This window comes from Crocuta crocuta, unplaced genomic scaffold (assembly GCF_008692635.1).
Source record: "Crocuta crocuta isolate KB4526 unplaced genomic scaffold, BGI_CrCroc_1.0 scaffold180, whole genome shotgun sequence".
Classification (NCBI taxonomy): Eukaryota; Metazoa; Chordata; class Mammalia; order Carnivora; family Hyaenidae; genus Crocuta; species Crocuta crocuta.
The window spans coordinates 6,150,378-6,175,117 of NW_027527549.1; the positions used below are offsets into that span (position 1 = coordinate 6,150,378).

General features: G+C 39.0%; 1 protein-coding gene across 1 annotated transcript in view; it reads right to left on the minus strand.

Annotated features, from left to right (window-relative positions):
* The window catches only part of NOTCH2 (notch receptor 2), a 164,965-nt gene that overhangs the window by 99,676 nt on the left and 40,549 nt on the right, over positions 1-24,740 (minus strand). Inside the window, exon 2 of the mRNA XM_077767584.1 lies at positions 24,166-24,247. Coding sequence (XP_077623710.1) covers positions 24,166-24,247 — 82 coding nt within the window. The remainder of the gene's footprint in view (positions 1-24,165; positions 24,248-24,740) is intronic.

A 24,740-nucleotide genomic window follows, 5' to 3' on the forward strand; every position in this document is an offset into this window, starting at 1 on the left:
ACGCATCTGTTACTGCTGTCACTGTTCATCTGATTTTAAACAACTACCTTCATGTGGCCACATAAACAGTGCCACTGGCATATGACAATTCACTGAAAGTCATCTACTTGCCCTAATCTACTCTGCAGTACTTGAAGATTTGAAAAGTGAGATCATGTTTCCATGGAGCTTTAATTCTTCAATTTTTCTAAGGTTTCCACTCACAATCTCAAAAATCACTTTTTTTTAAAGTTTATTTATTTTTGAGAGAGACAGAGTGTGAGCAGAGGAGGGTCAGATAGAGAGGGAGACACAGAATCTGAATCAGGCTCCAAGGTCTGAGTTGTCAGCACAGAACCCGACACCAGGCTTGAAACCACAAACTGTGAGATCATGACCTGAGCCGAAGTTGGCCACTTAGCCGACTGAGCCACCCAAGGGTCCCTCAAAAATCACTTTTAACTAATGCTTTTATGTTATATATAACTTATTACCATGTTCTGATAAATCTTATTAAGTGAATTCCTATAATACTTATGATTCATACTCAGTTTCCTTTTTGATACAAATTCTGATCATCTTAAAAGCCTCAGGCCAGATAGTACCCTTGGAATAAAATAAATCTTGGGATTTAAGACACCCTAAGGTAATTTCTACCCAATGAGAGAATTCTTTCTAAGGTACCCTTAAAAGATGATCACCGGGGCGCCTGGGTGGCTTAGTCGGTTAGGCGTCCGACTTTCGCTTAGGTCATGATCTCGCGGTTCGTGGGTTCGAGCCCCGCGTCGGGCTCTGTGCTGACTGCCAGCTCAGAGCCTGGAGCCTGTTTCAGAGTCTGTGACTCCCTCTCTCTCTGACCCTCCCCTGCTCACGCTATCTCTCTCTCTCTCCTAGAAATAAATAAAACATTAAAAAAATTAAAAAAAAAAAAAAAAAGATGATCACCAGTCCCTACTTGAATCTAAGCAGTTAAGCACAGTGTCTGAGTAGTATTAAGAATTTAATAAATGCTTGAAGTTGTTATTGTTCTTGCTATTAAAAGTACAGACCCTGAAACCAAACCACATGGATTTCAAACCCAGCTCCCCATTTGCTCAGTATATGACCTTGAGCAAGTTATTAAACTTGTTACCAAATGGATTTAGTAAGAGTGCTTACCTCATAGGGTTTTTAAATAACTGTAAAGCATTTAGAACAGCATAGTAAACACCATGCACTTGTTAAGTAAAATAAAATTAATGGCTTACTACTTCAACAACAGAACAGTCTTCGGTGTGGTGGATCCCATGATCAGAAAGCTCTTTCCTTCTGATGTCTTAAATTTTGCCTCCCCTCCTTGGTATACACCCAAAATAACTAAAAATACAAGTCCACACAAAAATTTGTAAAGAATGTTCATAGTAGTATTATCTCTAATGGCAAAAAGTAGAAAAAACTCAAATATCCATAAGCTAATGAATGGATAAATAAAATGTGGTATATTTCATACAATGAAATATTATTTGGTCATAAAAAAGGAATGAGGGTCTGATACATGCTATGACAGGGATGAACCTTGAAAACATCATGCTAAGTGAAAGCAGCTAGACACAAAAGGCCACATAGTGCATTTTATTTTTATGAAATGTCCAGAATAGGCAAATCCACAGAGATAGAAAAAAGATTATTGCTGCCAGGGGCTAGGAAGAGGGGGAAAACAGAGTGACTGCTAAGGAGCAGAGAGCTTCTTGGGGGTGGAGAATAAAAATGTTTTGAAATTAGATAGTGTTAATGGTTACACATATCTGTGAACATACTGAACACCACTGAATTGTACACTTTAAAAGGGTAAATTTTAATATTCTATGGATTATATTTCATTAAAAAAAATTTTGGCCTCCCTAAAATTTCCACTTACTGGCTATGCCTGTTCTCTAGAATAAAAAGGAACAAGCCTTCTGCTTCTCTAACATGTAGCCATTCAAGAACTTAAAGATGGTTGTGCTGACCCTTTGTTTTCTTTTATACAGGATTCAGTAATTTGGACTATTCCTCAGTATAAGATTATTTCCAGACTTCTTTACCATTTCAGTAGCTCTTCTATGCTTAAGATAATATAGTAACAATAGTGACTAACATTTTCAAAGCACTTACTTTGTATTATGTATTTGCTAAGCACTTCACAGCTATTATCTTTTATTATTCCCCATAAGGGTACTGGAACCTTATGATCCACATTCTGTATATGAGGACCTTGAAGCTTAGGAAGATTAAGATTTTACAACTAGGAGATGACAGAGGCAGGATTCAAACCCACATACCACTCCAGAGCCCATGTATCCCAACACTGGGGTATCCTGCCTCCTCCTACTAGATGATTCTAGTTCATCAAAAACCTCTTTAAAACACAGGGCCTGAAATGAGAGGAAGAAAAAAAAGAAGAAGAAGAAGAAGAAAAACAAACCATGTGATCTTACCAGCACAGCATGTGGACACTATATTTTACTAGTGCCGCGTAAAACTGTTCACTTTTTCAGAAGCCACAAAATACCATTATAAACTACTGAACACAGTAAAAATGCCACATCTTCTTCTTTTCCACATGAACTAATGACACTATATTTCTTGAACCCAATAACTGGACCTGTTATTTGTTCCTTTTAAATTCCCATGCTGAAACTTTACCTGTATATTCTTTGAGATAACTTTTACACTTTATTCACATAATCACAGAATTTCAGCACCACACCATACCTCAGAAATCAACTGGTCCGACACCCCATTGTTCTGACCTGCCCCAAAGTTGCTGTCTGCAATCTATCAGCTTTCCCCAGTGTTGTACCATCTACAGCTACAACTCTATCTTTACCTAGATCTTTTACCAGAAGATAAAGCAGTACTTAACTGAAAGTACTCTACTAGGTCTCGCCCCAACCCAGCACCTGTTCAGTCAGCTCTATCATGCTGGCTGCACCCGCATCCTACCCACACCTCTCCAGAGGATAGCCAGGAAATCCCTTGCTAGAACTAGCACACTACTTAAATAATATTTTTCAAGCATAATTTTGACCGTGTCACTTCTCTGCTCAGAAACTGGCATCAGCATCCAGCCCTTAAAATCCAAGTTTCTTAGAATCTATGGCCCACTTGTCTGCCCTACTGCTGTCATCAATAGCCTCACTCCTTCATGAAACACTCCAGATTACTTCCCTTCTCTTGTCTACTGCTCCCTATATAAAAGTCTTCTAATTCTTTTCCATCTGAAATGTCTCTAATTTTTATTTCTACCAATATGGCACTGCTTTGTTTAAGTCACTGTTATGTCTATCCTGTGCCTCTCCCATTTGATATCTTGTTGTGGGGAAGGGCATGTCTTGAGACGCTGATACCAGTACCTTGAACACCACGAGCATCCACCTAAATTCCATTAAGCAACTGGTTCCAAAAAAGGTTAAATTTCATGTGGTGGAGAAAGTCAGTGTCTTAATTCAAATAGGTTCCCAAATCCCCTACTAACCGGACACTGTGTTCTGCCTGGTAGAACACAGGCCAAATCAACCCTAAGAATCATCCTGAGGTACAAGATTATCCCTCATGCCCCAGGAGGCATGGACGTAAGGAGAATTACGGACACAGGAAGAAAGGGGGTAAGTGGGTAAGTGAGACAGACAGAAATAAAGAAGCCCTGTTTCCTAAGGCAGGAGACCTTTCAATTTTGCAAATCCCTGTTCAACCGTAATACAAGTATACCATATACCCTGTTAGTCTGAGTGGAAATTAACTCACTGCCTGAAAATAAGACCTTAAATTGCTCCCTTCTTGAGAAGGCTCAAGTTGAGTTTGGTCAGAGGCCGGAAACATGGGCTAATCATGCAAATTCTCTCAGAAATCTGTAGTTCTATTATGCTATTACCTCAGTACAATTTTTGGAAAATAGCCTACATCTTGAACTAGAGGTGTGTGTTAAAATCTTTCTTAAAAATAACCAAATAAATCTAACAGCTGCCTTTTGTTCCCAAAACTGTACAAATGCCTCCCTCCTAAAGGGAATTTATCGCTTACTTTAGTAGTTTTCTCAGTGACTCTAGCTTTGGAACTCTGAAAGAATGTAGTTCACAAGCGGAGGCTGTGAATACATGAAAAGTTTTGGGGGCTTTTTCCCTAAAAAATAATTCCATGAACTAATCCGAATGATTCCATGAACTAAACTTACCAGGCCCATGCAGATATGCGCAGGCCTTTTTTCTGAAAAAGTCCACCATTTCTGACATGAAGTCCACTCTTCCACTGTTACCGTTCAAACACACACAGGGAACGGGGAAGGGGAGGAAACGAGAGGAAAAAAAACAAGGCTCCCTCCTCGTGGACCTAGGAAACATTCCAACTGGAAGGATGCCCATGCCGTCCCCCCTCAATAAAACAGATGAAAAACAGACCCCCGACTCTCACATGTCACCAGCAGCCTGGATGCGTTTGCATGTAGCCACTTTACAGATCTCAGCGAAGCTGGGGTCTGAATAGTAAGTCCAATGTATCTGGCAATGGCTGCCGCTCAGCATCAGTCTCCCCCGTAATACAGGACAGAAAATTGTGTTCTTTCAAGTCTCCTAAGTGAACAGCCACTCGTCTGGAGAAAAGCTTAAAACACTGTAGCAGTCTGTGTCAGCTCCGAGATGACTGAAGTCTGAGCAGGAAATAAGCCCCCTTTTCCAAATAAAGGCCAGTGTTCTCTCTCCTTGTTTTCTCCACTGAATGTTCTGTATCAGCAGGCTGAGCCCAAATTGCATCCAGGGCTTTGCTGCAGCTCTGCTTTAGCTTTTTTTAGTGAGGATTTGGTTGTTAAAAAAATAAAACAACAAAGCAAAACCCCATCGCATACAAGAAGGAGGAAAAGAGAGACATGCCTTACAAAACAGCTATTTCAAAATCATGATTTAAAAAAAAAAACTATACAGAATGTGGAATGGAGGGGAAAAAAATGTCTCATGTGGGTTGCGTCGGCCCCGCAGCTGCTCCTCATTAAAGCTCCTCTTTACTCCCTCTGGGCTAGTTTCCAGCAGAAAATTCTTTAAACAGAACTCTGCTTTCAACCTACTTTCTTCTTGCTCTGGACCTCGAGGCCCCCCAATCCGCAGTGGCAGCCTGCCCTAGCTGAGCTCTGGGCAGGGGCGGGGAGGGAGGGGGGTTAGCGGAGAGCTGTCGTTAAGGTAAATGAGGTAAAGGGCAGGGGGAGAAAATAACAAAACCCAGAAACCAAATTAAGCATTGGCCAGTAACAAAGGTCTGCAGTTTGAAAAGGGCCCAAATCAGTCTGTTCTTTCCTGTGACCATAATGCCAGCTTAGTTTCCTGCCCCTTCCCCCGCTCCCCATGTTAAAGTAGATAAAAATAATTGCTAACAGCCAAGGCTAACTGTAACCAGTGAAAGTTCCTCTATCACATTTAATTCCCAAGGCTCCAGCTAGAAACTTCTTGATGCCCCAGGGCCTACAGAAGGGCATGCAGTAGGACTATCCCACTAGTCTAACCTCACTGCCCCCCTTCTCCCATACTTCCAGTTTGATATCTCATCAGACTATCAACTTTTTAATTCTGTAACTCTGTGTAAAGAGAACAAATTGGGTTATGCTAATTACTGACTTGGTATTAAAAAAAACACATGGTAAAAAAAACAACACATGAAGACTCCCAGTTAACTTCCTGGTCAAGAGGGGAGAAAAGGGAAGAAGTTCTCAGATGTTGACTTCTTGCCATTGTTACTCCCACACTCACTCCCCTTCCCTAGAACAGAAAGAAAGAAAAAAAAGGAAACACTACAGCTTACTCAGCAAGAAAACAAAAAGAGAAAGAAAAAGAAAGAAAGAAAGAAAGAAAGAAAGAAAGAAAGAAAGAAAGAAAGAAAGAAAGAAAGAAAGAAAGAAAATAATTTGTATATAGTTAGGGCCCAGTACTGGGCTGGTTTGCAGTAAAACACACTTCCTAGGGCTTTGCTGGTTTGATGTAAAGGAAACAAAGACAAATATACAAATCAATATATCTCTTCCTTCTCTCTCTCTCTCTCTCTCACACACACACATACACTCAACTTTTTACCACAACTAATAAAGACTACCAAATACTGCAAGACAGGCCATTTTTCTACTATGTAAATTCAGCTTCCTGAACAGTACATTTCTGCTTTTCTTGTGGAAGTATTTCAGAAAATGTTAATCTTGGTTCCCACATTAGGCTGAATGCTTCCAAATTAAAAGTTTCCCACAGGAAAAGAATTTTACGGGGAATTGTGAGGCTGGGAATGATCTTCTCAAACTCCACCTCACTTGGTTTCCATGTATTCAGGTTTTTTCCCCCTCCCCCATTCAAGTAAAACAATAAACACACGTGTATTTTAATAAATCCAAACCAAAAAGAAGCTGCAGTGGTACTGGTTTTAAGGCTGTTAACTCACGTCATCGTTCATCTTCATCAGGGACTATGAAGTCAGTAACCACTGCAATGGGAAACCATGCTTTATTTACACAAGAATTTGCAAACACCCTTATCTTCCAGTTTACAGTCCGGGCTCATTTATCAGAACTCAAGCTGAACCAAGCACCCAGGCTCTTCAATCATCACTTGAAAGATTGGGCAAGGGCACACAAACAGTGTTGAAAGACTTGCATTGCTGCTATAGCAGAAGGTGGTCTTCCCTCTGTCTTCTGGCCCTTATTCAGTACATACCATATTCTGCCGCACTGGGCTCTGAGAAAACATCTACTTCTGATTACGGCATGGTAAACATACTCCAAACATGTGAGTTTACAAAAAGCGCCCTACACAGTAATGGGCAAAAATGAATGAGTTAGTCCAGTTGTTCCCAAGCTGTGCACCATACAGTTACTGCAAGGAGTCTGCAGACACTTACAGGGCACTCTCTAGACTACCAAGAACGTCTTGTCCATATCTAACTGGGCTATAGATACTGTTATGGTTATTAAAATATAAAGGTATTATAAAGTGCCTATTGATTTTTTAGTGGATTTTGATATTATGCACTGCATTTCAAACAAGAGACAGAAAAATGGTTTCAGCTCAAGATCATCTCTCCTTTATGCATTACACTCTTCCTTCAGCTCCCAGACCCCGCTACAGGGCACCACTTCTCACATCCAGACCTCTACACATGCTGGTCACTCAGACCAAACCACTTTTTCTGACCCTCTTCTCAGGGCGAAGCCCTAAAATTCCTTCAAACTTCTGCTTAAATGTTATTTCCTCTGAGAAACAGTCTTGATTTTTCCACTGCACACTCCCATAACCCTAACATATCATATCACTCATTATCCTTTATTTTGATTATTTGTCTTCCAAACAGACAAAACTGTTTACCACCATACTAACACAGTAACTGGTATATAGAGGCTTTCAACCATGAAGTGCTCACATTCTTAGTGGAAGTGAAAAGACAAAATGCAAGGGTCCTTGGAATCCTTAAAAAGCTCTTTAATTACACTCAAAGTTTGGGAACTATCAAGTTGAACTATTTATCCAAAGGATTATCAAACTAATTAAGATTCCTAATATATAGTGGACTTCTTAACCCTTATTTACCCCTAAACCACTCAAAGTAGGGTAGTCAACCCCATACAGAGTGGATTTTTTAATCATATTTCCACCCCAAAATATGAAGTCAACTAACACAAGCATATGTGTTGGCACACACACACACATACACACACACAGTATTTTTTTCTCTTGTATTTTTAAAAATCTTTTACTAATCTTTGAGAAAACATTGATTACATGAAATACCAGGAGCCTGGAGTCCTGAGGAACAGAGTATGTACAAAGTAGCCTTAGTAGCATAAACTGCTAGATTCTTAAGAGACTGAGCAGTAAAAATTAAACAAGATTTTGGGGAAGAAAAGTGAGTACGGGTGCCTGCTTTCTGTTCTCCGGCATGAGTGGATGACTACCTTCAAAGTTCCGAAGTCTAAAAAGTGTCTGAAAGTGACATAGTTCCAAAAGCCTATGGTTTGGTATGAAAAGATTCCTAGTTCAAAAATAATTGTACCCAAACCCTATCAAGCCAAACCTGAATGTAAGAGAAGGCTGAAAAAAAAACCCTGCATTTCTTTAAACTTTAAAAGAATAAAAAAATTTCTTTGTAGTTTTTAAACAAATCATCCTTCTCTCCCACAAAACAAGTGAGGGGGGGAATCACACAGCATGCAAAACTGTTCCATGGATAACTGGGAAATAAAATAATTTCAGAATGTTCTGAAATACTGCAAAAACCCACTTAAATTTCATTAATTAGAACCACAGATAATAAAAATAATGGACATCATGGGAAAAGAAATTAACAATGTCTAAACTTACTTTTTTAAGTAAGTTAAACTTAGGTTTGAACTTAAGTTCAAAACAAAAACTTCCCTTAGGATAAGATCAGGGCCCAAGGGGTAAAAAAATTGGTTCTTGGGGGTCATTCTTAGTATTACAATTGTTTGTAGCCTTCCAAAGAGCCATAGTAGATAAATATACAGTATAATATATCTATGGTATTTAAACTGTATTGGGGGTATGCGGGATAAAAAGGATAAAATGGCTCCTTTTGGACAAAGAGTGGTCCTGATGAAAAGACTGAAAAGCTCTAAGATAGCACATACAAATAAAGTAATTCTTAGCCTATTCTCTGGCACTTCATAATGCTCATAAATGTTGGTTGAAGTGAATAGAAAGTTCCCCACAAACGCAGCCTGTACTGGTATACACTTGATCCTTGAACAGCATGAGATGAACTGCACAGGTCTGCTTATTCATATGTGGATTTTTTCCAACGCAGTGCAGTACTATAAATGTATTTTCTCCTTATGAGTTTCTTAATAATGCTTCTCTTCTCCAACGTACTTTATTGTAACAACACAGTATATAATACATATAACACACAAAATATATGTTGATCAACTACTTATGTTATCAGTAAGGCTTCTGGCCAATAGTAGGCTGTTAGTAGTCTACTAGGGAGCCAAATGTTATATGTGGGTTTCTGACTTTGTTGTTCAAGTGTCAACTACATAATCAAATTCATGTGTCTTCAAAATAGTGTTCCTCAGCTTTGGAAATCCCTTCATCTGTACCTGATTTGCTGTATGAAATCAAAGTCTATGCCTCCATAGGAACAAAGAAGAACCTGCAAGCTACACAGTGGTCTAATGAGAAACTTTATCTGACATACATCTAGATACCATAAAAATTATTTCTTTTTTTTTTTTTTAATTTTTTAAAATTTATTTCTAGGAGAGAGAGAGACAGCGTGAACAGGGGAGGGTCAGAGAGAGAGGGAGACATTGACTCCGAAAACAGGCTCCAGGCTCTGAGCTGGCAGTCAGCGCAGAGCCCGACGCGGGGCTCGAACCCACGAACCGCGAGATCATGACCTAAGCGAAAGTCGGACGCTTAACCGACTAAGCCACCCAGGCGCCCCAGAAATTATTTCCTTGAGCCGGGTAGCTCAGTCGGTTGAACTTCTGACTTCGGCTCTGGTCATGATCTTGCTGTTTGTGAATTCGAGTCCCGGGTCGGGCTCCGTGCTGACAGCTCAGAGCCTGGAGCCTGCTTTGGATTCTGTGTCTCCCTCTCTCTCTGCCACTCCCCCACTCATGCTGTCTCTCTCTCTCCCTCAAAAATAAACATTAAAAATTTTTAAACAATACAACACTATTATAATCTTACATATTCTTGCAGTCTTATAGCAACAAAAACGAACAAAACCCACAAGCCCTCTTCATACAGATACTAGCCACGCACGGGCACCCTCGCCTACTGGTAGCTATGCTTGGAAGCAGACTCTACCACCAACTATACTGCTGGGATAGACTTTGTTTATTTACATGTTTTTTCTAGATTATAAGCTTTTGGGAACAAACATACTTATTAAAACCATCACCATTACAATAATCACCCAAAACTCTTTCTCACTCAAAGGACAACTTTTATGAAGTTATAGACATCTCAACATTTATTACTTTTATGGCAGTAAGGGAACAGTTATTGTCAAAGAAAAACATGTGATGTTTCCATTTATTTTATTAATACCACTCATTAATTTAACAGAATCTCACTTCTGTGCAGACCTCCAGTATAGATCATCTCAAACAGAAAAAGCAGCATCAACTAAAAACTGACACAGAAGAATTCAGATATAATCCTTTGTTCTAACTTCAGCAACATATGCTTCAAGAATTTCTTTTGTATTATTTAAAAAAAAACTGACCACAAAGAATGGTTTTTCTAGTTTATACCACATGCACTTGGAAGACATGAAGCATTTCAAGTGGCTGTTATGCTCTAAGGTAAAGGTCAGCAAATATTGCCCTAGGAGACCAGCTGTTTTTATACCTCCAGCTCCGGAGCTGGCTCTTACATTTTTTAACTGGTTACATTTTAAAGGGGTATACTAGTACCTACATAATATCTTCAATTTGCCTCTTGGCCAGCAAATCCTAAAACATTTACTATCTAGCACTTCAAGAAAAAGTTACTAATCTCTCCTCTACGGCCATGAGAGCATTAAAGTAAATAAATGTAGGCAAAAACACTTAACAAAACACATGCCTGAAATTTAGATAACTTTTCTGTCTACTAGAAGTCAGGTCACTTCAGAAGCACTTATAATGAACTATATTTAATTTCAGAAAGGCTGTCAAATGGTCAAAAGATCATCATTGTCAATTGCCACACCTGTGCATAATTAGAACCAAAGATAATAAAAATAATGGACATTACGACACCTAGGTGTCGCAGTCGGTTAAACATCTGACTCTTGGTCTTAGCTCAGGTCTTCTTCATCTCAGGTCGTGAGTTCAAGCCCTATGTTGGGCTCCACACCCAGTGCAGAGCCTACTTAAAAAATAAAATAATAATGGACATAAGAGGAAAAAATTACAGTGATAGCCCTAATGTGGTGACTCAAGACAAAACCACTACTTACCCTAAGAGGACCATGGCCCAAGGAATTTTAAAAAATACATCAGACATTACAAATGATTTGTAGCCTTCCAAAGCACAGAAACTGAGTATCAAACAGGCATCCTGAAAGTACACACTCTAGTTTATACTTGAAGATAAATGCATCGCCCCAAAAAGAAAGAGTAATAAGCACAAGAGACACTATGAAACCTGAAATAGCCCAGGCTGGACCTGTACTTAGCAACCAAACTGAAGCTCTCAATAAAATCTACCAAATCTAAACAACAACAATAACAAGACATTACAGTAGACACCATAATGTGAATCACACCCATGTTTTCACACTAACTCTGGGGAAGCACTTTATTAAACAGAGTCAGGGCAAATGCATACCTGATGTGGCTACATTCTTCTGCACCACTCTGCTTAAAACACCGCTGTCTAGAGGCAGGTGAGATGTATTTAGGGCATGCTTGAATATATATATTTTTTAATATATATATTACATATATACATATGAAGTCATGAGTTTATTTTTTATCTGAATAAGAATGTAACTATTATATTGTTTTATAATCTCTCACCCAAGACTTTAGCATGTTCCCAGATCCTCATAGGCCTTTCCTCTACATCAGCTCAGGCTCTGCCACCATATGAATCTTGTATCAGACACTTCTCTGGGCTTCCTTCCACCTCCTCGTATATTAAAACAAGATGCTAGGCCAAAAAATCTCCAATATTCCCTTTAGCTTTAAAGTTAGATGATTCGAGGGGTGCCTGGGTAGCTCAGTCGGTTAAGAGTCTGACTTTGGCTCAGGTCATGATCTTATGGTTCGTGGGTTCGAGCCCCATGTCGGGCTCTGTGCTGACAGCTAGCTCAAAGCCTGGAGCCTATTTCAGATTCTGTGTCTCCCTCTCTCTCTGACCCTCCCCTGCTCACGCTGTCTCTCTCTCTCAGAAATAAATAAAAATATTGGTTTTTTTTTAATTGGATGACTTGACTTTAGGTATGTTCCATAGCCCCTTAGATATTAATATAGGATAGATCTTTCTTGTGAGGAACTCAAAAGAATTTCCACACTGTTTTGTTTAATGAAATGTTAAAAAAGTATAATGAATAGCTAGAGTTAAAATTCTTAGTCTTTAAGACTGCCTTACAAAAGTACTAAGGTTTTTTTAATTCTGCTTTTATCTCTCTCTATATATTAGATAGATATATATATACGCATATCTCTATTTAGAGATACAGATACACCTATACATGCGCACCACACACATATATATGTACACATATATATACACACATGATTACCCACATTAATTTCTTGAGGGCTGGTACCAAGAATGAAGAAATAGTGCTGAATCTTTTTAGATTGCCTAGTGAGGTCTGAGAAAAAATTTTTAGTCCCAGTCTACATTCTAATCGGTTAAGTAAGCTAGGGTAAGTCACTTGGCCACATTAAGCCCTAGGCTCCTCACATAGAAAACAAGGTGAGGAGAGGTGCTTGCCAAAGTCTTTTTAACCTCCTAACTAGGATAACACTATAATTTTGACTTAGAATTGCCTCAGCAATACTGCCCAGGGATGTAACAATCCTTGGTGATGTTAGTGTGTGGAGTTAGTGCTTGTGTGTGTCTTGATCACTGACCCACTCTGAGCACGGGCTCCTGGTGCAGGAATTGTGCCTTGTGACGCTTACGTTCCCCACACTGCCTACCAATTACCCTTCCAAGTGCACGGATGGTTCAATACTCACTGGTGTAAAAGAACTGTTGCACAACTCACACTTTCAGCTATCCCCTCACAGGAAGCATAAAGAAGCAAAGAAAAATACACTTAAACAAGATGCAAAGAATAAATAAGAATCCTGAACCCAAAAGGGAAAGGAACACCTTACCATCCTCTCCAAAACCAGTGACCAGAACATAAGAGCCTATTTTCTTTAGACTAGAATGGTGGTAGACCTTGCAAGTCTCCTTATGGAATCTGACCTGCTGATAAATTTGACAAGGCCACAAATGACTGATGGGTATATAAAACAATGGTCTGGGAAGATCTGCTCCAAATTTAAACTTGCAGTGAATAAACTCATGTTTAAATTCATGTAGGGCCTTTTTCCAAACACTATTTTTATATATCCTGTCAACACAACATAAATGCCTATCTTAATCCTTTTCCTAGCTCATGATGCTCTCATTAATTCTTATAAAATTTAAGAAAGAATAAGTGATATCCCATAATTAAAGAGATTGCTTCTGTGAAGACTAATTATGAACTCTGACAGTATCAGCCTTTGCCTAGAAGGAAATGAGTCAACATTTCATTAGTAATCAAGTTCTGCCCATTTTTTAAGAGTGACCCAGAAATTCAAGGCCACGAGTTTTAACAATATGAAACAGAAAATCAGATACCACAAATATTATGTATAAATAGGAGTAAGACAAAAAAATTAAAGCCAAAGAGTTTCCTGAGGTATTTTTCAGGATGACTGAGGTTTCAAGAGGGGCCCAGTAAAATAATTCACCAAGGAGATGTGCCTGGCTTACACAAGAACAGACATTTCAAAATCTTAAAGGGAGAGGCAGTTAAATGGCTATGGTCTAGGCAAAAGAATCATAACCATTGTCAAATGTTTTCCACACAGAATAGGCAGCCCTGGTTTATTCTGGATAATTGAGGGTTTGGATATGTACTATATAATCAGAGGAAACAAGCAGTAAAGGACATGAGCTAATTTGGGCTAACCAAAGATTTGGCTAACAGATGCTTGCTTACTCTGGATCTCTGAAATGGACTAGATAAAGCAGGCCAATGAAATGTTGCACAGAAGAGGTCTAAGGCTAGGATACCTGAATTCTCAACCTGAAGAATGCCCTATGCTGTATGTGAAAACTGACCCCATTCTTCATGTCTGCTTTTCCATCACTCACCTAACTTAATCCATTCTTTTCCTTGCTTCAGAGATTCTTGGATTCCAAATTTCCTTGTAAATGATGTTCACAAGCCTACCTGATTGCTCTGTTCTGGAAGCAGCTAAAAAAAATCAAGTCAAGACTCAAAAGTTCGGGGCGGGGGGTGGCGGGGGAGGTGATTGCTCCCAGCTGCCCTCCCTTCCTGTCCCCTGGTCTTCCCCTCCACTCCTCACTCTAGACACTATCTTCAAGCATTCATGCCGACATGTGTTAAAGGGATAATTTTTTTAAATAACTGTTAATGTTTTATTTATTTCTGAGAGAGAGAAACAGCATGAGCGGGGGAGGGTCAGAGAAAGAGGGAGACACAGAATATGAAGCAGGCTCAGGCTCTGAGCTAGCCGTCAGCACAGAGCCTGATGCGGGGCTTGAACCCACGAGCCATGAGATCATGACCTGAGCTGAAGTCGGTGCTTAACCAACTGAGCCACCCAGACGCCCCAAGGGATGATTTTTTAAATCAGTTATCTGTCACTGTGAAGCCAGATGAATCCACATACTGGTTTAGTAAAACCTCACACACAATATAGACAGAAGAGAGCAACCGAGAAGTAGAAAAGTTTTAAATTATGTCATTAAGAACAAAATGATGGGGGTACCTAGTACCTCAGTTGGTTGAGTGTCTGAGTCTTGATTTTGGCTCAGATCAGGATTTCAGTGTTATAGGATCGAGCCCCACATTAGGCTCTGCGCTAGGCATGGAGCCCACTTAATGTTCATTTGTTCTCACTCCCCCCCCCCGCTTCCTCCCTCTGCTCCTCTCCCCTGCTTATGCGTGCTCTCTCTCTCTCTAAAATAAAGAAATTTTTAGGGGCACCTGGGTAGCTCAGTCAGTTAAGCATCCAACTCTTGATTTCGGCACAGGTCATGATCTCATGGTTTGTTGGTTTGAGCTCTGTGTCAGGCTCTCTGCTGACAGCATGGAGTCTGGTTGGGATCCTCTTTCTCCCTCTCTCTCTGCCTCTTCCCTGCTCGTGCTCGCTCTCTCTCTCTCTCTCAAAATTAATAAACTTAAAAAGAATTTCTTTAAATAGCAAAATGATGAATATATTGGTAATGATTATTCCAGGAAACAACAGCCCTTCAGGTCTCCTCAGTTTCTCTATTTCCATCTTTCTACTACCCACCTCCTGGGGTACTGTCAATATTCTCAATTTATAATCTAAGTGATCCACTAAAAATCCTCTGATTTTAACCTTTTGTCCTGTAGTAGTTGCTCCCTTGTCTGAATCTCCATGGTTCCTCTAATCTGTGCTGATACATCGGGCAGTTACAGACTATTGTATTTTATACACCTATGTATGCCTCATCTCCCTAACAAGATGGCAAGGAGTCAGAGGACTGCCACCGTCTTTTATGTGACAGAAATGTAACATTCATTAGCAGACACTCCTGAGATATTTTATACTTGTAAATAAGTCAGAGAGCACAGGCCTCTTGGGCCCTTGGGCTTTTATGTCTGTTCACAATACCTAGTGCTCAATCAGAGTAGCCAGCTCAGTAAATACTCGTTTGATGAAGATTAAACTTTTCTTTGAAGAGTGCTATGAACTGAATGTTTGCATCTGCCCAAAATTCATACAGTGAAATGCTAATCCCCAATATGATGGTTGGGAGGTAGCGCCTTGGCAAGTTATTGGGTGATGAAATCATGAGGGTGGGGTCCTCAAGATGGGATTAGTGCCCACATAAGGGGATGAAGGGACCAGAGCTTTCTCTCCCCACCAACTGAAAATACTGATAGCAAGAAGGTGGTCATCTGCAGACCAGGGAGAAGGTCCTCACAGGGAACACAGTCTGTCAGCACCTTGATCGGAGACATCTCAGCCTCTAGAACTGTCAGAAATAAATGTCTGTTGATTAAGCCACCCAGGCTACAATAGTTTATTACAGAAGTCTGAGCTGACTGGTACAAAGAGTAAGAATCCTACAGTGCTTCAGTCTTTCTGACTTTCATTATTCAGGATACAGGATTATAGATATAGTAAGTATAGGAGTGGCTTGAACCTATATAGATTCAGTACCCTAAATGCCACTATCCTACATAAATCCAAATCAGGTTATTTTCTCACTACCATCTACCTTCTCCTCATACTTATGTGGAGGAAAAAAAAAACGGGTATGATGTTCTAGTTGGATGTGTTCACTGCGTAATACCACCTGTCACTGAAATAGTGCCTTATTAGTTTTTGTCTTCACCTTTCTTTCATAAGACCCTTTTCATAAAGATCTAAGTAACAGTTTGCTTAGGAGAGGACCATTTTAAACAGAAGGTAATTGAGATAATATGGGAAAGCTGAAGACATCAGTATAAAAATCAGTAAGACATTTTTGGACACAGAGGATGACGTGCTAGTAAAGATAACTGACAATAGATAGACAGAATATAAAAAACTCTGGGAAGCCCCAGAGAAACTATAATTTACCTCACATCAAAATGGAAAGTAAAACACAACTAAGACAAATATGAAAACAAAAAACTTGCAAGCCACACATATATATACACACACACATACACACACCAACAGTGTGGGTGGAGGAGACACCAAATTTTATTCCTAGCTACAAGATGTTGAGAAGAACACTTAATGAAAACCTCCTTCACGGCCACACATTCATGTTAGCTTAATGAGGAAAAAAGTATTTGGGAATTTTTAGATAATTACATTTTTATCACATTCTGATATCTCCACCACTCTGTATTCAATCTTGCTAGCCTCGATGAAAGATAGCCAAAATTTAAAATGAAGGATTTAATTAAGCTACTCCAGATCCTGGAAGAAAAATATTTCTCATCCCGTTTAGGCATTAAAAAAAGGGGAGAAAAGAATTCCTACATGAAATTAATGGTGCTGACATGCCACAATAGAACAATAAGAAAGGAACTTTACAGAGGATTGTGATCAACTTCGGGACTGTGTTGAAAGAAGCCTAGCTACCCTCACATCCATTCATGCCAGGTTTGTAGGCCAAAATTAGTTGATTTAACTTTGGCAGTTACCCAAGAGAGGCAAAAGAATACATACATAAAGGCAGAGTCTAAGAACCACCTTCTCCTACTTCTTTACCTAACACCAAAGTTTATAAATGTTCCAACATAAAGAATAAAGATCAGTTGAAAAGAGGATGGGAATTGTTGTTCTGTATTATAAGATGCTGATAATCGACTTACTTTATAAAAAATTCCTCAGGGACACCTAATATATTTGTTAAAGGGTTTTTCAAACACACAGTGTTAATAAGAAGAATTGCTTAGGAAGGGTACTGTTAAAGGGTCCAGATCTCAAGTCCTAAATAAGGAAAACCTCCCAGGACATACATCTATACATCTGTAACCAGGACATACATCTATACATCTGTAACTCACTATGCAAATATATAAGGCACTATGCTTAACAACTTGTGACTTTTGGGCTGGCAGCAACATTTATCAGAAGTCGTTGAATCTGACCTGTCTCGTTTTCACAGCTACATAAAATCCATCTGGACTTGTTAATTTTCCATTAAGTAAAAGAAGAGAAGTTTCAAGTTTTTAAATTCAGTTTTCTCTACTAAAGAGCATTTTAATAGATAATATCCTCTATCCCCGCATTCACTGCCTTCTTCTCATATTTCATCTGTGGTAATTGCACTGGGCTTTCAAGTCAAAGGCCACTTCTCAGAAAAACAGCATTAGCTGGCCCATGCATACTCATAGAGCTACAAGCAGATACGATACTCTAGTATTATGTACAAAAATTCCCAACAAAATCCTGTACTAACAAACCAAATCCAACAATACATTTAAAAAAATAATTTACCATGATCAACTGGGATTTATACCTGATTTGCAACGGTGGTGCAAAATCCACAAATCAATCAATATGATACATCATATCAATAAGAGAAAGGATAAGAACCACACAATTATTTCATTAGATGCGGAAAAAGCACCTGACAAAGTACAGCATCTATTCATGATAAAAGTCCTTAACTATTCATGGTAAAAGTCCTTAACAAAGTAGGTTTAGAGGGAATGAACTTCAACATGATAATGGCCATCTAAGAAAAAGTCACAGCTCACATCAGCCGTAAGGGAGGAAAACTGAGAGCTTTTCCCCTAAATTCAGTAACAAGACAAGGGTGTCCACTCTCACCACTTTTATTCAACATTGTACTGGAAAGCTGTAGCCACAGCAATGAGACAACAAAAGGAAATAAAAGGCATCCAAACTGGTAAGGAAGAAGTAAAACTTTCACTATATGCAGATGACATGATACTATATATGGAAAACCCAAAAGACTCCACCAAAAAAAATCTGTGAGAACTGATAAACAAATTCAGTAAAGTTGCAGGCTATGAAATCAATGTACAGAAATCTAGTGCATTTTTATACACCAATAATGAACCAGTGGAAAAAGAAATTAAGGAAATAATCCCATTTACAATTGCACCAAAAATAATAAAATACTTAGGAATAAACCTTACCAAAGAGGTGAAAGATCTGTACTCTGCAAACCATAAAACACTCATGAAAAGAAATTGAAGATGACACAAAGAAATGGAAAGACATTCCATGTTCATAGATTGGAAGAGCAAATACTGTTAAAATGTCTATATTACCCAAAGCAGTCTACTACACATTTAATGTAATCCCTATCAAAATACCAATAGCATTTTTTTACAGAACTAAAAGAAACAATTATAAAATTTTTATGGAACCACAAAAGACCCCAAATAGCCAAAGTAATCTTGAAAAGCAAAGCAAAGCTGGAGGCATCAAGGTTCCAGACTTCAAGTTAAATGTCAAAGCTGTAGTCATCAAAACAGTAGGTACTGGTACAAAAAATAGACTATGGATCAATAGGTCAATGGAACAGAACAGAAAGCCCAGAAATGAACCCACAACTATTTGCATTAATTCTGATATTCTGAATTACTGCATTAAATATTATTTATCTTGGTAACTGGGTTTTCTGATACCCTCTTTAATTTTATGCCTGAGATGAATCCCTCACTCACCTTACCCTAGTCTCAGCCCTACCAGTCACTGGCAGTTTCTGCTCTGTTCATTGTGGTCAGTCATTTCACAATTCACTTTGCAACAGTCTAGTAAGACTCATTCTGTGCCTCTTTAAGAAGTCCAGGTTAATGAATTGATAATTATTTTATGACTTTCCAAAGAGTGTGAAATAATTTGAGAACTATCGATTACTTGCAACCACTACCACAGACTTCAGCTATCTGTTATATGTGGTATATATAAACAGCATACAATAAAGAAGTAACTCTTGAATTAATATCTCTTTAAGCATCACATTTAAAAAATATTACTCTGTGAAAGGTATTTAGTAAGCAAAAGACAGTATTTTTCATTTTATGGTAAAGATAAAAGAACTATAGAAATGTGGCCAGACTTCTGCTAGCATCTGCCAGAAAAACTGTATATATGATGTTCTCCTAAACAGGGCACCCCACTTGAAGGAATCTTCTTGGCAGAACTAGGTTCTGCAGAGAAGAAACAGAAAGTGATTTAACAGTTGATATTTTTCCCAGTGTATCTCTTTGATCTGACATTGCCCTGAACAGCACTGAATGCACTAACAGGTGAGTGAAAAGGGAAAATGTTGAGTCAGCCATGACTTATGAAAATGCCTTTCTAGAACACCACCACAACAGATATCGATAGTGCCTCCTCTACAACAAGCCAGGCTCTGGAAGGTTCCACATATCTCTATTCTCCCCTGACTATATAGAAACATATCAAGAGGACAAAGAAGGCAGTGGCTCTAGTTTTCTTAGATGGCTTTAGGAGGCCTGCAACATTAGCCCTAATCCTGGCAAGGGAAACTGTTAGTTGTTAATGTTTAATGTTTCTTACAGCCAGTAGACCAATTTGAAGTAAATTGTGAAACAAAGTTGTACTTTATAACATTTTATATTTATAATGATTTACTTTAAAATGTAGTTTCTAGTTAGGTATTTTGGCAAAAAGCAGAGATTCTCAAATGCAATCGCCCATCCACTGGTACCTATGTAACTCATGGTGACTTTCCAGTGTTTTATAAACACTGTGCTAGTTACCTCCTAAGTGGTATGTAGAAATTTTTGTAAGAGTCCTTTATCATGATAATTTTTATCATTAAAAATAATGGTAGAATAATTATATCAGATCGACTCTCTTGCTCACAATAATTAGATAGTGTGGACAATGTATTAAAGGCACCAGAGAGTAATCAAAAGTAGGCAGAAACTGGGAGGGATTTGAGTCTCAGAAAAAAAGAAAAGCAAACTATATGAAACCTACCTTTATATAGCCTTTCCCTTGAAGGTATCCCTCAATCCAGGCAGCACAAGAGGAACAGAATGCAAGCAGAAAATGGAAGTCTTACTGAGCTGGGGAGTCAAAGGTATTTGGAACTACCAGAGAAACTAGAATTTGAGGAGAAACCCTGGAAAAGACAGTACCACAGAGTGGGTAGCCATAAGATATGCATACAACTCCACTTAAATCCTGAAACGATTCCTAACTGTGCCTGCACAAGGTACTTAGGAACCCAGAGGAAAGCAAGAGCTGGAAGGCTAGAAGGCGGAACATGGTTCTGGGGAGTCAGAAGTTTGAATCAAGTCCTACTAAATTAGAAAGTTTTGGGAAACACTGGGCTTAGCAAGCACCTCACTTCCCATCGAGCCCCTTGAGGGGTCATACCTAGGGAGCAAGGACCACACCCCAGGACTAAGACTTACACTGTCAGACTAAAGGCAGAACAGATGGGCCAGAGCAAGGCCTAAGACCAAGCCTTCACAGGATCAAGGTGATCTTCCAGTAATGCAACTGCCCGATAAAACAAAACTCACTAATCTCTGGGGAAGATAAACTTTTAAATGCATCACTGACAAAGTCTAGTAAACAACAAATACTACTGTAAATGAGAAGTAAAGTGAAATGGTATCTGAAGTCAAGAGAAAGAGCTGTTAATACAAACACACCCAAAGACAATCCAGATGTTAAGAAATGACAGACAAGGACTGCAAATAACTATGATGAATATGCTTTTAAAAGTGCACATTTTGTAAACTTTACAAATCACACCCTTACCCTCCCCCAACATTCTAGTGAACTTGAGTTACCCATGATTTTCAATCAAATGGGGATTTGGAATGATTTATATATGAAAGCCTGAGACAAACAACCTGAAAGTGATTAATGACAGCCAAACTTAATTATATATTTATACCTCCCAGTAGGACAAGGGAGAGAATAAAATTACTTATTTCTCTGTAGTGAGAGGGCTTTATTAAGATCTGACAATGACTACTTAAGAGCAATAATTGAGTTTTATGCCGGATTACACAGCTTCTCCTTGTTTGGCACCCCAGCGGAATCACAGACTGATAGAGTGCCTAGGCTCCTAACAGTGAGAAAAAACAGTTGAGCTGTGTACAAAACTAATCTTTAAAAGTACTTATCCTCATCCGTCAATGTGATATTATCAAGGATTTCTATAATTTCTATAAACAACCATTATATTTTAGCTGAATCAGTAGCATTATGCTCTTTAAACAGATGGTCAGATACCTTCTACTTTAAAACATTTTCATTAATTCCCGTCCCCCACCCTCTTGTAAAAAGCATTTGGCTTCAACTTTCTTTTCCTAATCCACTAAGCAATCTCATGAATAAAAAGATAATCATATGCCTTGCATGTCTGATGTAATTTTTATAGAACTTCTAAGTGTTCTAACATCCATTTACCATTTTGGGAAAATAATATTTACTGAACAAGCTAGATTACCTTCCTTCCCCAAGGAAAAAAGCAAAGTTGGTAAAGATACAATGAAAAGTCTGCTAAGTAGTGTTATTTTTTTTAACTTTATTTACTTTGAGACACAGAGAGAGAGAATGCACGAACTGGGGAGGGGCACAGGGAGAGAGAGACAGAGACAGAGAGAGAGAATCCCAAACAGGCTCTGCACTGTCAGCGTGGAGCCCAATGCAGGGCTTGAACTCACGAACCATAAGATTATGACCTAAGCCAAAATCAAGAGTCAGTTGACTTAACCAACTGAGATACCCAAGCGTCCCAAATGTTACTTTTGCTTAAAATGCTGCTTAACATTCTGTGGCACTTGCAGAGACGACTGACTTGGCCTCCCTGATACCGTTCTTGCTTTTCTTCTGTCCACTTAGGTTGACACGGTCAGTCCTGACGACGCTAGTATGTAGAGAAATACTATCTACTCTCCATCTATAATATCTACCAATGTAGAGAAGTACTCTCTTCTTACAAGTTTTCTTGTTCATACTGGTCTCCCAAAAGAACAGCTTCAACCATTTTCTCCCTTACTCTCCCTTCTCAGGGGGCTGGTTTCCCTCACACAGGTTTGGAGGACATCTGAGAGACCTTCCTAGAACTATAACCATAAGCAGCCTAGCCCATCAGCAAATACCAAGCATCCAGGGACAGAACACATGCAGCTCCATTTTTGTCAACCACAAAGTAAGTTCCCTGTTCCCTAGCAGTGCTTCTTCTAGAAACCGGGGGCAACTATGTCATCCCACAAATCTCTTGTCTCCCAAAAGTGACTCTTAGTGTCCTCTCCTGGTAAGTGCTGAGGGACTAGTCTCTCTCCCCCATGTCAGACCACCAATACATAGGCCAACACTTAGAGCCTATTTGAAATTCCCCCTAAGTCGCCAACTTGAATTTCTCCAAATAGAACTAAAGTGCCTCCCAATACCAGTACTACCATCCTGGTGTTGTGTGAAGCAAATAAAATTCTCAGAGGAGAGGACCAGTGCCTTCTTAAATTTAAGACATGGATTTTAAAAATATGTGAATGATGATATCTATTGAGCACCTTTTAGTTCATGAAATACATTGTTAAGCTCTAGCTGCATACCAGGCACTCTATCAGGCAGTAACTATACAAAAATGCATAAGACAGGGACGTTGCAATCTAGTAGGAGAAACGAACACATCCACAAATGATCATAATGTAGCGGGTTAACTGCCACAAGAAAGGTGAATAATAGAACAGAGCAAGTAACTAAGACACCATGTGCCAAAAAGGGCCTGAAGACTTTGGTGACCAGTTCTAAGCTATTAAGTTCCTCCCCTTCATTATCTCTAGTTGTGACACCATTCTGAGAGGAGACTACATCACATTTCTGTTTCTGTTTTTTGTTTTCCAGCTAGAAAAACGAGGTGAGTAGCTCATTATCAGTTACATAAAAAATTTCATTTCCAGTATTGTCTTTATTCCAATCCAACCAACCTATGGTTAAACTTTACTGTCATCACGGCTTAAAATATTGTCACTCTGGTGAAGAGCATCTTTCCTGACCTGCAAAAATTCTCTTCTATAACATTGAAGAACTTAGATCATACTGTCAGAATGGACTTGATTCGAACAAATGCCATTATTATATTTGTGGCATTCAATTAAATATCCAGAGAAGAAATAAAAACATGTTGGATAAACTCATTTAAAATGCTTATCAAGCAAGTACTGCTATCAAAGCACAGAACAAAAATACACCCCATAAAAGTGTTAAAGAAAAGTCCTATTATCAAATCTTATTTCCCATTATATAAATAGAAAGAATACATGCTCCTGTCAAAAATTTTCAAATGAACTAGAAGGAAAAATAGGGTCCACAGGAAACCAAGAGGAGCTATTTACGAGATAATCCCAAAGGCCTCCTCAAATCAACAAAAAGCATAAACTAGGTGAATGAAGAAAAAAGAAAAACTGCTCCTGAGAAAGTAGCCCATACTCCCTAGTCCAATCCTGACTCTCACTCTTTTAAATCCCTGCAGTGGCAGTGTCCACGGCGCCTGCTTCCCGTTCTATCCCTACAGGTGTGGATGCATCTTTCCCACAGCCTCTCTTTCTGAACTGGACTTTTTTACACCAGAAAAAAAAGTCTTGCATGGCTGTAATAGTCACTTACACTAGCAGAATTAAAGCTAGTGTCTATTGTGGTTTGACTTAAAAACAAGATCATAACTGAGGAGCGATTCTAGGAATGTACCCAATATATATTAACTAGCCACTCACTGAAAAGTCTTTTTCATAATGAAGAAGATAACGATGAGATAATAAGTTCTTGTTAACCATTTATCTGACATCCACATCCTTCCATCCTCACTGCCCACAAAAGTTACATCAGAAAAGTCAGAGAACCAGTAACATTTCACAGAAGTATTAAAAATAGAATTGGTAGGACCAAATCTTATCCAGTGTTCTATTGAGGAAAAATAAAATATATAAAAAGAAAAACAACAGAGAAAAACTTACTTGCAGTACCCTGTACCATTGTGGTAGGTGACACATATTCCTTTATTTACACAGGGCTCATAGCTGTCCCGACACTGCAATGCTAAAAATAAAAACAAATGCACATTAGAAATTAGTCACTAATCATAACCCTCAGACAGCAAAGAAATGTTACCCAATCTAGGTCAACATCCATTCCTATATCCAACCCGATCTGGATTTCCCTTTACAGGTTTTATTTTTTGCTTGCTGTGTTTTGTGTTGTCCTTTGGCTTCTGGGGTCAGAGAAGCATGGAAGCTCATCCTAGGAGTCTCTTCCTACAATAACTGTTTTGTAGTCTTGGGGCGCCTGGGTGGCTTAGTCGGTTAAGCGTCCGACTTTCGCTTAGGTCATGATCTCGCGGTTCGTGGGTTCGAGCCCCGCGTTGGGCTCTGTGCTGACTGCCAGCTCAGAGCCTGGAGCCTGTTTCAGAGTCTGTGACTCCCTCTCTCTCTGACCCTCCCCTGCTCACACTGTCTCTCTCTCTCTCCTAGAAATAAATAAAACATTAAAAAAAAATTTTTTTTTAAATAACTGTTTTGTAGTCTTGAATGAT